Source organism: Cynocephalus volans, chromosome 1 (assembly GCF_027409185.1).
Source record: "Cynocephalus volans isolate mCynVol1 chromosome 1, mCynVol1.pri, whole genome shotgun sequence".
NCBI lineage: Eukaryota > Metazoa > Chordata > Mammalia > Dermoptera > Cynocephalidae > Cynocephalus > Cynocephalus volans.
Genome location: NC_084460.1, coordinates 222,231,818 through 222,250,271, shown reverse-complemented (window position 1 = coordinate 222,250,271; position 18,454 = coordinate 222,231,818). Strand labels below are relative to the sequence as shown.

Here is an 18,454-nt window from a genome sequence, read left to right as displayed (position 1 = left end):
TACAAAATTACTAAATCCCACTGTGAGTGTTGGTGCATACATGGAACGCGTGATTTAACACATTTAATGGTAGTAGATAGTAAGCAACCTTGAATCTCTGTCAGTTTATATTTTGTTAGCATATTGTCAGACTATGCATTTAATGCTGTTTTTGTTTTAGAGTAACATAGCAAAATAGCTTTGATATGTTTGTTATGGAAGAGTTAAGGTAAACAAAATATCATGCCTCATTTATAAAGGGAGAGTTTTTCAACATCCCCAACAACTCAGAATACTCCTGAAAATCTGGACTTACAACTTAATATAAAACCTAGGACTTAAAATAGCAGAGATTATGAGTAAAAATTGAGAATTTAGTTCTTTTACTCTTGCTTTTGGTAGAATCTAGTGTCATAAACTGTACCAGATTAGAAGCAACAGATTGTTGAGAATAGGTCTAATAAAGTATAGGTAGCAATGCAGAATAACATGTGTCAGGAAAGAGAAACTAGAAGTTTTTTAAAGGCACTGTCATCTTAAGTTCATTTACCTTTCCCTGTGCCAACTCATTAGTTTAGAACATCATAATATCAGAAAAATAAGTTATTTTACATAGTAATAGTAGTAATAAGCATGTTTCTCAGTCATCCTAAACAGATTTTCACAAATATTTTCCTTTAAAGGTTAATAAGTTTTAGAAATATTTTTTATGAAGAGTGAAGCTTACATCATCACTTACACAGAGCACCTCATTCCCTCGTATTGCTGAATAAAAGATATTTTTGTTATCGCCAAAGAAAAATTTATTTAAATTGGAACAAAAGCTGAAGTATGGAATGCAAATCTTTAAAACTTGATTTAAATGATCTGTACTAGCATTGGCTAATAATAATATTGTAGATAGGTAGATTCCCAGTTTATTAACTTATAAAATTTCAAGCTCATTTCTGATATAACCCTACTAAAATTGTTGGTGTACATAACTATCAATCTACTTGTCAATGCTAGTATATATGTGCTGGAATTTCATAATACGAGTTTGATCCTATTTTGAATTTAGTATCTTTAAAAAAAAATCAAACTAGTTTCATCTCCGGGGAAAATACTACGTATTTAATTCCAGAATCATGCAGATACTTTCAAGAAGTTGTTGCAGTAAGCCAGCACCCTTAGGGAATGTAACTGTGGGATAAGCTTTCCTAGTATCTACTCTTATTTAGATTTGTTTTCATTCTTTAATTGCTGCCCTGGAACTGTGGAGCAAGGATCTGCTCTGTTAAAGTGATTTTAAAATTTTTTATTTTTTTAGGATGGTAAAATAAATCCTTGTATGATACTTTTCTCTCTCTCCTTTTAAAGTTTGTTTTCATTGATCGTATTTAAAAATATGTAGTAGATGACTTTTCTTTTTTCTCTTTAATAGCGATGATTAAAGCTGAAGAAAGCAGGTAAGCAATTTTAGACATCAATACGTATTAATAAATTTGCTCTCTCATAACATTCTGTTTTACCTCTCAGTTTTCTTTACAATATAAATGTTATTTAACATGTCAGGCTTGTTGGTTTGATGTCTTTGGAGGATTTTGTGGGGGAGAAGTTAGGGAAAGGGATATTAACTCAAGTTAACGCTTTTCTAGACAGTAATTGTTTGAATTTGGACTGTATCTTTTATGGATTAAGAAGAGTTTGTTATAGAGAAGTCCAAACTTTGGTTTCAGTTTATTTGGGACTGGATGAAATGTTATATCTATGCAGGTTTAGCATCCCTAATCCCTAGTCCAAAATGTTCCAAAATGCTCCAGTGAGCATTTGGAGATTTTCAGATTTCAGATTAGGATTGCTCAACCAGTATGTATTCTGCAAATATTCTAAAATTTGAAAAAAATCTGAGGTCCGAAACACTTCTGTTCCGAGGCATTTTGGATAAGGGGATACCCAAACGGTATATCTTTCTTTACAGAGTTTCCTTTTAATGTGTGAAATAGAGAAAATTTAATGTTCTTATAAAAATCTATGATATAGGTCAGATTTCATGGTAGAGTGCAACATGATATTTGGGCATTAGGTAAATGAGAACAATTATTGGATTTCTGGAAATGCATACTCTTGCAAGAGTGCCTGTTACACATTATCACGAATGCTTACTGAATTAAATCAAAGTACTACAGTTCCATTCTATTATTTTAGTCTTTTCAAATAGCTTAATAGTTTGTCATCACTGGCTTTTTTTCCCTCAATTATTTCTTTTATTCCTTTGATTTTATGGTAATTTTAAAACTAGCTTTGTTTAGCTTTGTGATTACAGTAATGAAATGACCAGTTTTCTCTTTTTTTAACATATAGTAAGCAAGAAGAGTGCACCACAACATCAGCGGCCCCAGTTCCTACAACAGAAATTCCGACCACAATGAGCACCATGGCTGCTGCAGAAGCAGCAGCTGCTGTTGTTGCAGCAGCCGCCGCTGCAGCAGCAGCAGCTGCTGCAGCCAATGCCAGTGCTTCCACTTCTTCAAATACTGTTGGTGGAACTGTTCCAGTTGTTCCTGAGCCTGAAGTTACTTCCATTGTTGCTACTGTTGTAGATAATGAAAATACAGTAACTATTTCAACTGAGGAACAAGCACAACTGACTAGCACCCCTGCTATTCAGGATCAGAGTGTTGAAGTATCCAGTAATACTGGAGAAGAAACGTCTAAGCAGGAAACTGTAGCTGAGTAAGTTTAGTAATTTGTCTTCTGAAAGTCTGTACCAGGCTTCATTAATACACGAAATTTCCAGTTTAGTCGGTGGCTATTAAGTATTTAAATAATGTTTTTTTAAGAATCAAAACATAAGGCTTTAGGCATTTGACCAGTTATGAGACTGAATTTCATGGGGTTCATATAACCAAACTGTTACAAAACTAGTCCACTAAAGTTTTAGGAAGTAGAGCTATTTATAGGGTGGGGCACAAATTTAAAGGAATGCCAAAAACCTTAGCAAAAGATATATCATATTTGGATGCAATATGTTAAGTCAAAATTAGTGCAAAAAATTCATGAATAACAAGCTATCAGGATTTTAAATAAAGATAAGATTAGTATTACTGATTTTTTTCTTTTGCCTCAGTTTCCGATATGGCTCAGCACAGCACTGCGAGGAAGTGCTATAGTTTGATGTTTAACAAACTGATCAGCTATGGAAGTTGAAGCCCTGACAAATAGAGTACTAAAATTGTTTTGTTTCTTCTTTGGTTATTGGTGTTTTCTGGTTTTCAAACTCCTACAAATCAGTTAAAAAAATACACACACACACACACACACACACACACACACACACACACGCAGGCAACTTTGTTGAAAATATATTACAGGTAAGAGAAGGCAATCTACACAGAAAGAAATACAGTTGTCTAGGAAACATGAAAAGGCACTCGGCCATAATAATAAGGAAACCTAAAAAAATGTGATAGTTTTCTACCATGTAAGCAAAAATCAAGCACAAAAATAAAAGTAAATGAAAAATAAAAAAGATAATACCAGCGTGTAAGAAAACTCTCATATCATTCTTAGTGAGATTTAATTAGTACAGCTAATACTGTACTAATTTTTGTTTTGATAAAACAAAGCTGCATCTTTCAAAGTTTATAGTTTGCATGTACTTGCATACCCTGAAGTCCAATAATATTTCACGTGGCTATGCTTTATATAGCTATAAAAAGTGAGGTAAAGCTAAACTTCTTGACTTTAAGGATGTCCACACATTTAAAAAAAAAAATGTCAACTATAATTTCACGATCCTAACGATGATCCATCTTAATATTTAAGTGTATGTCTTCATCTCTCTACCCCTTACTGTAAGTATTCTTTTGTTTCTCTTTTATGTTAGTTTCCCAAAGTGAAAATAGGTATAATTTTTTTCTGATGTGTGGAAGTTTAAAAAGAAATCTGTACAGTGTATTTGAAGGTATAAAGAAGTGAAAATAACATTTTACCTTTCCCTTTTGTGCATTTAGAATGTATGCATGTATATTTAAACTATATATATCAATGACATGTTCTATGTCTATAAAGATATGTACTCCCTCATGTCCAGTGCTGGCATACGATCATTTTATTATTTACATATGCCTAAATTTAAGTATTCCCCTACTGATAGACATTTAGACTTGTTGGAAAAACATTCTTTTGCATTTTTTCACAATCTTTTTTTTCCCCACAGTAATTTATTTGCTTTTTATAATTTTAACAATGAACTTGTTTCCTGCATTTTCTCTCTGGCATTTTTTAATTATCATGCCTTAGTCATTATAATAAGCTTTTGATTTTAATTACTGTGTTATAGATCATTAACAGTTGTTAGCTTTTCAGTGGGCTCTTTACAATGTTTTTTGACTATTATAAATATGTTTCACAAAGTAAAGTTACTTGATTCAGAGGTTGTGAATCTGTTTGCATTTTTTTTGTTAATATCTGTTCCAGTGTGTCTTCCCCTAAGCATCCTACTTAAAGAGTTTTGGTTTTTTATAGGAAGAAATGTAAGGCCTGTACACTTCCTTTATTTCAGAAAGACCCCCAAAGGAGTACAGTTGGTAATTCTTGGTTGTGTTAATTCTTTTTGAGATCAGTGTTTAGCAAACTTTTTTATAAAATGGTAAATATTTTCAGTTTTTGTGTTGTACAGATTCTGTCACAGTGACTCAACTCTCCTGTGGTAGCACAGAATCAGCAGTAAACAATATACAAATGAGCCATGGCTGTGTTCCAGCAAAACTGTATTTACAAAAACTTAGCAGCAGGCCAGATTTGGCTAGTGGACTGTAGTTTGTCGACCCTGATTGAGATTGATCTCTTCATCTTTTTTATATTTATGCATAGTTGCCCAAATGCTCAGAGTTATTAAGGCACTAATATTTATTTTGGCATTTGTACAGGAACTAAACTTAATAACTGAAGTTTCAGAAAAACTATAGATATTTTTGTCTTTAAATAAGTGTGTTTTTAGGATTCATTTTGGAGACTTTATTCTAAATGTCAGATATTAAATAATTTAAATAATAATTAGAGCTTATTTTTCTAAATGAAGCAAACGTTTATTTAAATTGTGAATAACATGTTTAAATTTTTCTCTAGTTTTACTCCCAAAAAAGAAGAGGAGGAGAGCCAACCAGCAAAAAAAACATACACGTGGAATACAAAGGAGGAGGCAAAGCAAGCGTTTAAAGAATTATTGAAAGAAAAGGTATTTATGTTACAGATTTTTATATAACCTATAATAATTACCTAATAAATGAAGTTACTCTTTAATAAACACCTTGACCTTTATTGAAAATACTAATTTTATGAAGTATTGTAACTAAAAACAAATTAAATTTGTCTTTTTTGAAGAACACTTTTGTGAAACTGACTTTCAGTAAAAAAACTATTATGTGCGAGTACTATTCAAGCACATTTCTACCTCTATATTAAATATAAGGTTTTTTATTCATAATTCTTGTTTATCTTTTAATCAGTAATCTAACAAAAAAGTATTCGTGCTCTGTTTAAATTTCAGTTTAAGTTTTCTTTTTAGTCTGTAGATGTATTATGCAGATTTGCCTTCAGTAGAAAATTATTTTTTAGAACTTTTTTCAAACTCCTGCAAAGGGAAGTACTTGATGTGTACAGTGAGTATTACACTTGGTTTCCTGTTATATGTCTGTTAACTGTACTTGAGTGAAATTTAAATTTTTCATTTAAATGGTTTTCAGCGGGTACCATCCAATGCTTCATGGGAGCAAGCTATGAAAATGATCATTAATGATCCACGATATAGGTAATACTTCACGTTTTTATTTGCCTTTTACTTTGAGCATAGCAAGCCTATCACCTTTAAAATTGTGTAGAATGGTACAACTTTTAACTTCCATTGACTTCTGTTGTTTTTGAGACCAAGAATAGCGTTGTTTTATGTCTGATCTGAACCAAAAAAAGCCAAAAGCCTGGCCATTCAATTTGAGCACCCTGCTACATATGAAATTAGAGTTAATTTAAAATTAGAAGTTACTTTTTAGAACCATTTCTTATATTTAATATATTGTTGAAATTTTCTTGACTTATGCATGAAAACAACTTTATTATTTTTTCAAAGTACTAACATTTGATTCTCCTGCCATCATTTACTCTTGTATGGTATTTTTCTTTTATTTAGTGCTTTAGCAAAGTTGAGTGAAAAAAAGCAGGCCTTTAATGCCTATAAAGTTCAGACAGAGAAAGAAGAAAAAGAAGAAGCAAGATCGAAATACAAAGAGGCTAAGGAATCTTTTCAGCGTTTTCTTGAAAATCATGAGAAAATGACTTCCACAACCAGATACAAGTAAGATTTTTACTGATGTCTGTCATATGTTTACTGCATTGTATGTATCATACTTTTTACCAAGTTACCAGGTACAGCAACTGATCCAAAATAGATGCTCGTTTAATGAAACTAGATGAATGTGAATGTGGCACTTTTCTAAGATACAAGATGAATCAATAGTTAAATATGGAATTTAACTTGCAGAGTTATTGAGTTATTAAAGACTGGAAGAAAAAGGGGAGAAAGACTAGATTTAATAATTGTGCTAGGCTTCCTTTTACTTAATAGAAGAATTGAAATTTTTGATATTTGTGAAGTAAAAATAGGTGATTTTATTAAATAGGTCTAGCATTTTGAAAAATTGCATTTATATAGCAACTCTTAATTTTAGATTATTAAAAAACTTTAAAATTGTGGGTAATTCAGTATTAAAATTTTTACAGTAAGTTATTAAGCTTTTTTATCCTATGTGCTGCTTTATTTTTTGTCACTTCTCTTTCAGAAAAGCTTTAGTGAAGGACTATTTCTTTAATAGTCCTATTTTGTGTGTTAACTAAATTTAAGATAACTTTTTTAAAGTCTGTAGTTCTGTGAGAGTTTGGTAGTCTCTATAGCTTCCCTATGAAATAGAGACAATCTTAATTATAAAGCGTAGCCCAACCTGAATTAGCCCCTCTATCTGTAAGGAGAAAAGGAGGCTTATGCTGTTTTGTTCTTTTTCTTAACTATCCAAAAGTTTCCTTTATAGTAGAATTATGAACTTAGAGGGGATGAGTGTTCATTTTGTGGTTTTAAATTTAGTTTAAAATTAAAATGATTTAAAATTAATTTTTTATTGTATAATACAGAATAACTTTTTTTAACAAATAGAAAAGCAGAGCAAATGTTTGGAGAAATGGAAGTCTGGAATGCAATATCAGAGCGTGATCGTCTTGAAATCTATGAAGATGTTTTGTTCTTTCTTTCAAAAAAAGAAAAGGTATTTATTCCTTGTTATTGGTATTTACAGATAAAATGAGATGTTTCTTCTTTCTGATTAGGAGTTATTTTATAACATGTTCATTTTTGTTGCTTCGTTTACCCATTTTATGTGGCACAGCAGATCTGTTTATTAGAAGTTAGGTTTAAAAATAGAATGGATATCTCCTATAGTAAGTTTCTTTATCCCTCTTCATCTAGCGTAGTAAATACTGATGTAGGCACAGTAGGTACTGATTTATTCAGATATTACGTGTAATGTCTTTAATTGTAAGTCTCAGTGCCCATCTTGAGAAATAAGATACTTTGTTTTAGCTCGTTAGGATTAAAAATACTCAGGGTATTTTTTGCTTATAACAAACTTATTTATGATTCTATTACAAGAACAACAGTAATGTGCAGTTGTTTCCACTAAACTGAAACTGTAGGATAGTGTTTTAAAACACCTGTTTTACTCAGGTCTATTTCATTGTTTGCTATTAAATTTTATATTATCTAGTCTTCAAGGAACATATATAAATCCAAGTATTATCATGAAAAGTTTGAACATAGATGAAGGTCACTGAAGAACTTTAGCATTTACCTATTGTGTGACTTGTCCTTAGCAGCACGGTGATAGGAAGAGAGGTTCATGTAGTGGAGGAAAAAAAAACATGGTTTCAAGGTTCTGGATTTAGAAGAGATGTGAAAAAAATTAGGCAAGGGCATTTGCAAAGTAAATAGTGTTGGTATTTAAAGTACGTGCGTAACATTTGCAATTTGGTCATTAGTTAGAATGTAACAAAAACCTTCATAATTGCAATTCAAATATCTTAGTTTCTTTGAACTTTAAAAGTTGTGTTCATACTTTTGCTACAGGAACAAGCAAAGCAGTTGCGAAAGAGAAATTGGGAAGCCTTAAAAAACATACTTGACAATATGGCTAATGTTACATACTCTACCACGTGGTCTGAAGCCCAGCAGTATTTGATGGATAATCCAACTTTTGCAGAAGATGAAGAGTTACAGAGTAAGAATAATGACTAAATGAGGGAAACAATTTTAACAATATCCTCTGGCAGCAAAAAGTTATTCTTGCTGTTTTTATGAGACAACTAACTGAATTTTACACAGTTGTTTGTTTCTGAAAAAGTATTTTATTTCCAAATGGTATATACTTCTTCTAATTGAGTTTGTGATTCAGGACAAAGTATTTTTCCAGAAATTCAAGTTTGCTTTGCCAGATAATCCTTTAAATATCCAAATCATAGGGCAAACTTGAAATTGTACTTAGCTATTTATATGTAAGTTGGTAAGAACCAAATTAATTACCAAAGTTTACTTATGCTTTCTTCTTAAGGTAGTAACTTTAATTAGAGATTTGCAAAAAGGCAAAAATATATTAGAATTATCTTACATTAGGCTTCCCCAAGTACTCTTTTTCTGACTTATCTAGTTGAATTTTAAATTACAGCTTTCTTGGCTACCCCTCTGAAAATCATGCTTCTTTGGGTTTTTTGGTAGGACCTAGAATTCTATACTTTGAAAAGCTTCTCGGGTAATTATGATGTTGCTGACAGATTTTGTCATAGCAATTTTATTTTCATTATTTTTGTTATATGCATGTTCTTCATTTCATCCTATGGTTCTGGGTATCTTTTAGTGGGGTCTTTGTGAAATTTTCCATAAAACTTTGCTATTTAGATGAATACAAGTCATTTGAGCTTAAATACAAGTATTTTTGAAAGGTGAATTTGAGATTTGAAAGGAGTTAATCAAATAATCAAACTGCTTTCCTTACTGATATTTGATATTTTGTATTTTAACTGAAAAACACTTTAGACATGGACAAAGAAGATGCATTAATTTGCTTTGAAGAGCACATTCGGGCTTTAGAAAAGGAGGAGGAAGAAGAAAAACAGAAGAGTTTGTTGAGAGAAAGGAGACGACAGCGAAAAAATAGGGAATCTTTTCAGGTAATAGAAAAACCTCTCTTTTCTAGCTTAGTTTTATAATATGGTTACTGAGCTTAAACAATGACGTAAACAGTTTTGAGGTACCTATTCCCAGATGATTGACTTAGGCTTTGTGGAGGACCCATACACATTTTAACTTTTTAAGTTCTGCAATTAGTTATCCCATTCACTTACACAGCCATTTTAGGCAAAGGAACATAGAAGGCTATCACAGATGTTGGTATTTAAGGTGTGCGTTGATAGAGAAGGCTTATTTGTTGGAAAAAGCAAATAGCATGAGGGAGGACCAAAAACAAGATATTTGTGACTAGTCATTAGTAGTAGTTGATGTTTAGTGTTTAGCGAAAGTAGGGAATGCTGTAGTATAGTTTGGGCATGGGCCATAATTTTTTAAATACCATATATAGGAGCTGGGACTTTTTGCATTCCATTTCATTGCCCATTTCAATAAAAATTATAAAAATAGCAGTTAGCATTCATTGACTGTTAAATACATTTTGCATTTATAATCTCAGTTTTTATGGCAGCCTTATCTTATAAGGGTACATACTATTTTTTTCTATCCATTTATATAGATGAGGAAATGGAGAGGTGAAGTGATTTGCCCAAGGTCAGCAGCTACTTGAATAGGGGAGCCAGGTTTTGAATCTGTACGCTCTTGATTACAGGATCTCTTCCATTAACCCACTATATTAGGACAAATGCTAAATTACAGTGGCTTAAATAAGTTTGTTTCTCAAAATAAGTCCGTTTGGGCCAAAGTTAGGGTACATTGCCATTCCTTAGAACAGTGGTTCTCAAAAAGTTTGTATCAGAGTCAACTAGAGAGCTTTTTAAAATGCCAAAGGTTACTATCTGAAATGCCACAGCCAATAGCATGATTTTATTTCTCATTCCATGAAAACTTAACATTTACTACTCTTGATGGGTTCCTTCATCTTGGTGGTTTTTCGAGGATCATTTGGGAAACTGTTAAAACTATACAGATTGTTGAGCCCCACCTCAAGAATTTTAAGTCTGAAAATTTGCAGTTTTTAAGTTTTCAGGTGATGTCGGTACTGCAGGACCACAGTTTGAGAACCAAGGCCCTAGCATGTTAGCCTTGTGTGCATGGTTAGGGGAGTACTGTCCCCATGATCACATTTTAGCCTGGAAAAGGTTGAGAGAACAGTTCTTTTGAAAGCCGGTAATATAGAAGTTCTGCTTACCTCTTTCATTCATATTCAGCTGAGAGTTTAATCACATAGCTACAACTAACTACAAAGGAGACCAGAAAACCTAGTTTTTAGCTAAGTAGCCATATGCTCAGGAAGAAGGGGAGAACAGATTTTTAGGAAGACTCTTATACTCTTCTATAGCAATTGAGCTTTAATGTCTCCTATGAAGGTGTTGCAGTGTTTTCACATAAGGAGATCTATATGAAAAACTAATAAGACACTGAGGATAAGAAGACAATCTGGGTCACAGAAAATATGACAATATAATGTAGAATATCAGTACTGGACCTGGAGACTATAAGGGAGAGATCATAATGTAAAGGCCACATGAGTCTTTAGCTAAGTCTAAAATATGGCTTTAAATTAGACTGGTGTGTGTCTGACATAGTTTCTGATTACTATTAATGTAAGTGGTATTAAGCATGTTGTATTGATAGTCCTTCAGATATTCAACCGAATAATTTTCCTGTGTCTACTACCCTACCTTTCAAAAGGTATATTTAGAACAGCAGTAAAATGAATTAAAACAGAAAATTGGCATTTACAATAAAAGATGAATGGAAAGAATGTTCTTAGTAGTAATGATGATCACTGTCGTTTTTATTGAGTACTCATTTGCCAGTCACATAATAATAAATATTTGCAACATCTATGATAAGGAAATTCTGATTTTTCTTTTAAGTCTTAAAACTCATGTTTGAATTCATCTGGAAAGAATTGATCAAAGACATTAAAGGAGAACCAGGGGAATGTGTAGTGTCTCGGAAGCCAAGATGGAGTTTTAAGATAGAACAGTGGTCCTGAAGGCATGGTCCCCAGACATACAATATTAATATCACCTGGGAAGTTATTGAAATGCAGATTCTCTCTCTCTTTTTTTTTTTTTTTTTGGTTAGCCACAGGAATCTAACCTTGGCTGATCCTTGTGGCTGGACCTTGGTGTTATCAGCACCACACTTGTAGTAAACCTGCAAATTCTCAAACACCACACCAGACTTACTGAATGAAAATCTGGGAGTGGGGCCTAATAATCTGTGGTGGTTTTTTGGTTTTGTTTTTAAATAATTCTTCAAATGATGCTTTGAGAAACTCCTGAGCTAAAGGAATCCACCAGGAGTAACAAATGTTAAGAATTTTTATGGAATAAGGGCTGAAAAAATACTGTTAAGTGTGGCATTTACTGTTTAGTGACCATTGGCATGGGAGGGAAGTCAGAGAGTTGTCAAATAGTTGAAAGGTAAATAGAAGTACAATTGGATCATCCTCTCAGATATTTTAATAAGGTGAAGTTCAGTGTAAGCTTGGGATTAAGAGAGAAAGAAAGGCTTTTCATGAGTAAAGAAAACCGGTCAAGAGGGAGAGAATGAAGAAAGAATTGAAAGATGGGGTGTCTTTTCATTAAACAAAATCTTTGAAGGTTTGGAATTCAAACATATGTATGAATAGTTATACTGTGAACAGTATATACAGAAACAAAAAGGAAGGAGATGAGGAAAAATTAATTTGAGTAGTACCTAGGGCAAATGGTTCTCAACCAGGAAAGATTTTATTGATTGTCACTATTTGGGGGGAAGATGCTATTGGCTCTCTAGTGGGTAGTGGGTAGAGACTGGAGTTGCTGCTAAACATTTTACTATGTATAGGACATGCCTCCCACACACACCCTCCCCCCTAAAAAAGAAAGAAAAGAAAAAACACACAAAAAGGTCATCCCCGTGCCAAGGTTGAGAACCCCTCTTCTGAGGGACGGAGAAATATCAAACTCAGCCATCTTCAAAGCAATTTGCTTTCCATAATGTAAAAGACTAGGTTTTTTTTCACTCCAAGATGGGGTTAGTAAATAAAGAATAAAAGCCATAAAATTTTATCAGATTGGTTTTCTAACCTGAATTCACATCAGTTATCTGGTCATCTTTAAAAAGTAAAATTACAAATAATCCAGATTACAACCCATTCTCCATTTTAAAAAAAAAAGAAAAGTCCTCAGGTGATTCTAATTTTCATTCAGGTTAGGGACGCACTATTGAAATAGATTTGATTTCACAGTTCTATGACTTTATCAGATCTCAACAACCTGTAAGTGAAATAAACACTTAGCAAAACAGGTATGATAGAGTGTGGTAGAGTCTAAGATACTAGAGGGCATCAGTCAAGATGGTTTCTAAACTGTCTAGAGGCTCAAAAGAGGGAGCGAGTGAGGACCCTGGTGACCACACAAGGATGGGTTAGGATAGAATCCATTTATGTTGAAGAGTAGGGAGCAAAGGATAGATGCAGTTAGAGAAAAGAATTTCAGAGTTGTTAGATCGTATGGACATGCTTTTTCTCCTTTGAAGAGGAGTGGAGTTTTTAGGTACTTAGTGTTATTCTAGAGCAGCTCAGTCCAATAAAAATACATATGCCACCTAAACAATTTTAATGTTTTATCAAACTTAGTAATCTGTTTTAATCAAAATACCCAAAATATTATCATTTTAACATGTAATCAGTATTTTTAAAAATTAATTTTTTTGGTACTAAATCTTCAAAATTATTGTATTTTATACTTACAGCACATCACAATTCATGTGCTCAGAATTTCATGTGCTCAGAAGCTACATGTAGTCAGTGATGACCAAATTGAAGAGTACAGGTCTAGGGATTGAGGGAACAGAATTTAGGGTCATAGTTTCTTAGAGACATTTGTTTAAAGGATTAAGCTACCTAAGGGTTAGAGGAAGAAGGAGGTATAGAAGTTGCTGGGTAGTAAAGTCCCAATATTTTGCCCTGATAGTAAGTAGAAAAAAAGAAAGGAGGAGAAATTAGAATAAGCAAATTAAAAAAAGATTTAGTTTGAAAGGTAAAATAGTAATGTGGAAGAAAGGAAATGATTTTGAAATCAGATATGGGTTTGAATCCTCGATCTCCAAACTGCTTTGGGAAAATTAACATCCTCCTTTTAGAGCCCTGCATTTGTTTTAAACAAATTAAATAAAAATACCTAGAACACATTAGGTACTCTGTTTAAAAACAAAAAAGTGTATTTTAAAGGAAGCATGAATTCACATTCTTTAACTTCATCATTTGTGATAGGTAATATCCAACATTTTTTTATTTTTTATTTTTTGCAGCTAGCTGGTACAGGGATCCAATATTTTGAGTTTAGCTTTGACCTTTTTTTTTTTTTTTTTTAAACTGGAAATGGTCTTCCATCTTAAGGGACAGCAAACTGAAGCCTAGGTAGAATATAATGTAGTGTTTCAAAGTTCCTTTTCTCTGAAGGTCAAAATATTTTTTGCCCAAAAGTAGTTTTTGCTTTCATCAAATAACAAATATTACTCGCACCCAGACATATTTGGGATAACAGTATTGGAAAGGTTTTAAACTTTGCTACATTGTTAACATGGTTTTCAGGTATGTTTATATTTCTAATGTATTTAAAGATGACTTTTCACATATAGTTGCTTTCTTTTTTTTTACCCTCCAGATATTTTTAGATGAATTGCATGAACATGGACAACTACATTCTATGTCATCTTGGATGGAATTGTATCCAACTATTAGTTCTGACATTAGGTTCACTAATATGCTTGGTCAGCCTGGTGAGATTCATTTTTTTTCCCTAATTTATAGTTATGGTAGTAGATGGAATGCGCCAAAGGGGAAGGTGGTTGTGTTGGGGGAGGGGTGCTTTATTTTACTTTTGTTTTCTAAACAAAAAGTAATTGCAGCTCTTTGGTTAGAGCTAGCTTTTGACTTCTTTAGTTTTTTCATTAGGATCAACTGCCCTTGATCTTTTCAAGTTTTATGTTGAGGATCTTAAAGCACGTTATCATGATGAGAAGAAGATAATAAAAGACATTCTAAAGGTAAATAAGTATCCTTATTCTTACTTGTAATATATCTTAAAAATTGATACTGTCTTCCTTTGATTTACGTGTTATTAATATTAACAAGATTTCTCTTTTTAAGGATAAAGGCTTTGTAGTTGAAGTAAATACTACTTTTGAAGATTTTGTGGCAATAATCAGTTCAACGAAAAGATCAACTACATTAGATGCCGGAAATATCAAGTTGGCTTTCAATAGTGTAAGTTTTAATATTCTCTATTATAAATAACTAGTTTAATAGAACAGTTTTTAAATTATTCAGTTGAAAGTACTTCAGTTGTAGTCTATTGAAATAAGGGAGTGTGAATAGGATTTTAGAGTAGTAGACAGTCTTACAGGTAAGCTGAAACGTAGTTAGACAATGGACTGATATTAAACTTCCTTTGTTCAGATTAACTCGTGTTGTAGATAAATTGCCTCTTCACTTATAAATGATGTGTTAGAATACTTCAAAAATAAGAACAATGAATTATTTCAGTTAACAGGAGTTATATAATTGTACTACTGTAACTGATTAAATATGATTTTCTAATAGTTACTAGAAAAGGCAGAAGCTCGTGAACGTGAAAGAGAAAAAGAAGAGGCTCGTAAGATGAAACGAAAAGAATCAGCATTTAAGAGTATGTTGAAACAAGCTGCTCCTCCAATAGAATTGGATGCTGTCTGGGAAGATGTATGTATACTTCTAAATTTTTGCTAATGAGTTTTCATTACAGTTGAAAAATGAAAATATCTCTAATTCATTTACTATTTTATAGCCACAAAAAATAAGCTAAAGTTATTTGTAGGATATATTAAATATATTTAGGATATATTAGAAGTATTAAGTCATCTGTGATTCTGCATTTAGGAATATTTGTTTAAAATGGTTTGGACTTTTGAAGGAAGAAAATGCATTTTAAGGGGACTGGGTTGTTACTTTTCACTTCTATGATTCCTTTAGGCATATTAGTATACTTTTCTTGGTATTTATGTATTTATTCCATTTTGAATTTTTTAGATCCGGGAGAGATTTGTAAAAGAGCCAGCATTTGAGGACATAACTCTAGAGTCTGAAAGAAAACGAATATTTAAAGATTTTATGCATGTGCTAGAGGTAATTTTAGTGTTCTCAGAACTGGTTGAAATATTACAAAATACGTAAAAATATAAACAAAAATTGAAGAATGTAGAATGATCAAAGTATATTTCTTAATATTCACTGCTTTTATGCTAGTAGATCCCTGGGATGATTAGGGAGGGAATGTTTTTTTCCTATGAAAACTGCTTTTCAATGAAACAAATTATAAGTTTGCATGGAAATATAAAACTTTGTGAGTTGAAATTATTCATGTGTGTTCTGTTTTTAGAAAGTTTTAGTAATTGAGCCATTTGGCAGCCACGTGAATTGACTAGTAAACCTAAAGAAAACTTAAAAGTTTTTTGTAAAGCAGAGAGAAGATAGCTTTTAAGCACATTTCAGATATTATACTACATTAGATATGTAGAGAGCCCAGAGGGTTTCTAGAAAATAATGTAATAAATTGTAAATATTTATTAAACTAAATAATGAAAAATCTTAAGTTACTCCATTAGTTGAGTAAAGGTATTTTGATGAAGGTTTCAGGTAGGGTCTCAATTGACCAATAATTATTGGATAATAATATTTGATGCCTATGTGGGCCAAGCAGCATTCTGTTTTATATGTATTACATGTTTGAACTTAATTCTCACAACAAGCCTCTGATGTTACAGATGAGCAAACTAAGGAGGCAAAGAGAAGTAAAGTAGTTTGTAGGGAAGGGATCCCAACCCAGGCTCTTTGACTCCAGGGTCATGCTTTTAAGAAGTATGCTGTGCTATCAGTTGTAGACAGAGTAATACTTTACAACAGGCCAAAAGCGAGTATGTATTTAATATTATAGTGTTGCAGTGTAATTGGGCACAGGAGGTCACCGAATTGACTGACCACTATTTCTTTGGATTTATTTTTCTTGATTAGTATCAATGTCAACAACAATTATCCCTGTTAACATGTACTCACGTAAGCCCTATATTGTTTCACAACTGCCTTTACATCTGGTCCTGGTGGCCTCTAGATCTTTTCTACTCAAAGTGAAATTCACACCAGCATCTGCATTACCTAGGAGCTTTTTGGAAAAGCAGAACCTTGGGCCCCATGGCAATAATCCTGCATGACAGTCTTCATTTTAACCATATTCTGTGGCATTAGAATATACATTTAATTTTTTCCTTCAACTCAAGAATCTCTAGCCAGATTATTTCATGATCTGTGCCAGGGTAAAGTAGTGAGGCGCAGTAAATGGAGCTAAAGATGGTAGTATAGGGAAGAAATGAACACATTCAGATTTTGGATCCCAATAACCTGGGCCTTAAGGTAGAAAAGAAAGTTTAGCACTCATTGAGATAAAAAGGATAAGAGTCCCTCTGAGCCACAATTTCTATTTTCCATATGTAACAGAAGCATAATTTATTTTCAAAGCCATAGATATCTGAGCTTTTACTTCCCCTTTTCCATTAGCCTTATAATTATTTTAATATAAAAGTTGAAATCCACAGAGACAACATGTAGGTGCCTAATGATGTCTTATATGAGTAAGAAGGAAAAGAAAGGGGTAGATTTTGCATTTATTGAGATCAGCCTTGTTTATTTCAGTTCAAGAATGGCTCTGAGATTGTTCTTTATCTCAGTGCCTGGCCTAGCTCACTGACAAAGCCAGATTCATCAGAAAAACCATGCTTGAATGTCATTTTACTTCACTGTTACTTAAAGCAATTGTGATTATTCTGCAAATTATACCTTTCTAGAATATCAAGTGTCTCTACTAATACTTTTTTAACATTGTTTTGTTTAGATGTTTAAATAAGTGGGTATGGGATGGGTAGTGGGTATGGGATGGGTAGTGGGTATGGGATGGGTAAGAAGGAACAGAGAAAAGAAAATCTTAAGTGATAATTATTTGCACAGTCTCAAGAGATTACATCTTAAATATGATGGAGTTTTACTCTAAGAACTTATTTATATAGGTTTTTAAATTTTTTCTTATGCTCTGCTGTCTAAAGTAAATGTAAACTCTTGAAAAAATTTTTTTCTACTGCCCCTATAGCATGAATGTCAACATCATCATTCAAAGAACAAGAAACATTCTAAGAAATCTAAAAAACATCATAGGAAACGTTCTCGCTCTCGATCGGTAAGGCAATTTATTAAATGGTATCATGAATGTATTTAAATATTTGTTAGCATCACTGCTAATGAAATTATTTGTATTGTTTAGGGGTCAGATTCAGATGATGATGATAGCCATTCAAAGAAAAAAAGACAGCGATCAGAGTCCCGTTCTGCTTCAGAACATTCTTCTAGTGCTGAGTCTGGTAAGCATTTCTATTTACTTGATTAAAATCATTGACATGATGATGTCTTCAAATTCTGACACTTTTTTGTTTTATCCTTCTCAGAGAGAAGTTATAAGAAGTCAAAAAAGCATAAGAAGAAAAGTAAGAAGAGGAGACATAAATCTGTAAGCAAGCCTCTAATATTTACACTTCACCTAGGCTTTTGCCCTAACTTCCTCAATGGTCCTAGAACATTTTTCTATGTAGTCCTGTACAGTAGATCAGTACAGTTCAGGTGAGAACCTAAAGTGATAGTTTTATAGTTGTTGTTCATCTTAATCGTCTATTAAAATCATTTGGTGAGCTTTGAAGAAATACACACATACTAGTGTTAGGATTCCCACCCTGATCTTTAAAATTAATCTTCAAGAAAAGAGGGGTGTGTATGTGTATGTGTGTTTCTCTGTGTTTGTATATTGCAGCTGTTGTTGAGAGCCACAAATTCAAATATTTATTTATTTATTATTGGTGTGGGGGGGTTTTTGTTTTTGTTTTTTTGACCAGTAAGGGGAATCACAACCCTCGGCACGGTGTTGTCTGCACCATGCTCAGCCAGTGAGTGCACCGGCCATCCCTATGTAGGATAGGGACCTGCAGCCTCGTCGCTACCAGCGCCGCACTCTCCCGAGTGAGCCACGGGGCTGGCCCAAATTCAAATATGTAAACAACCATTCATCTGCTGTTGTAAGAAGTTTTTTCAAAATGTAAGGGCCTTGGTTACCACCACCAACCTATTGAATTGGA

At 32.8% G+C, this 18,454-nt stretch overlaps 1 protein-coding gene across 8 annotated transcripts in view; it reads left to right on the top strand.

Moving 5' to 3' along the window:
- PRPF40A (pre-mRNA processing factor 40 homolog A) overlaps nt 1-18,454 on the top strand; it is a 52,719-nt gene that overhangs the window by 31,545 nt on the left and 2,720 nt on the right. For 4 of the 8 annotated variants that reach the window (XM_063080201.1, XM_063080258.1, XM_063080236.1 and 1 more), the window contains 16 exons: nt 1,403-1,427; nt 2,323-2,694; nt 5,092-5,200; nt 5,709-5,773; nt 6,149-6,313; nt 7,166-7,274; nt 8,132-8,282; nt 9,095-9,228; nt 13,912-14,026; nt 14,202-14,293; nt 14,397-14,513; nt 14,850-14,987; nt 15,315-15,410; nt 17,422-17,508; nt 17,593-17,689; nt 17,774-17,835. In XM_063080201.1, coding sequence (XP_062936271.1) covers nt 1,403-1,427; nt 2,323-2,694; nt 5,092-5,200; nt 5,709-5,773; nt 6,149-6,313; nt 7,166-7,274; nt 8,132-8,282; nt 9,095-9,228; nt 13,912-14,026; nt 14,202-14,293; nt 14,397-14,513; nt 14,850-14,987; nt 15,315-15,410; nt 17,422-17,508; nt 17,593-17,689; nt 17,774-17,835 — 1,934 coding nt within the window. Of the gene's footprint in view, nt 1-1,402; nt 1,428-2,322; nt 2,695-5,091; nt 5,201-5,708; nt 5,774-6,148; nt 6,314-7,165; nt 7,275-8,131; nt 8,283-9,094; nt 9,229-13,911; nt 14,027-14,189; nt 14,294-14,396; nt 14,514-14,849; nt 14,988-15,314; nt 15,411-17,421; nt 17,509-17,592; nt 17,690-17,773; nt 17,836-18,454 lie in introns of all 8 variants that reach the window. The other 4 variants (XM_063080253.1, XM_063080246.1, XM_063080226.1 and 1 more) reach the window with 1 other exon arrangement.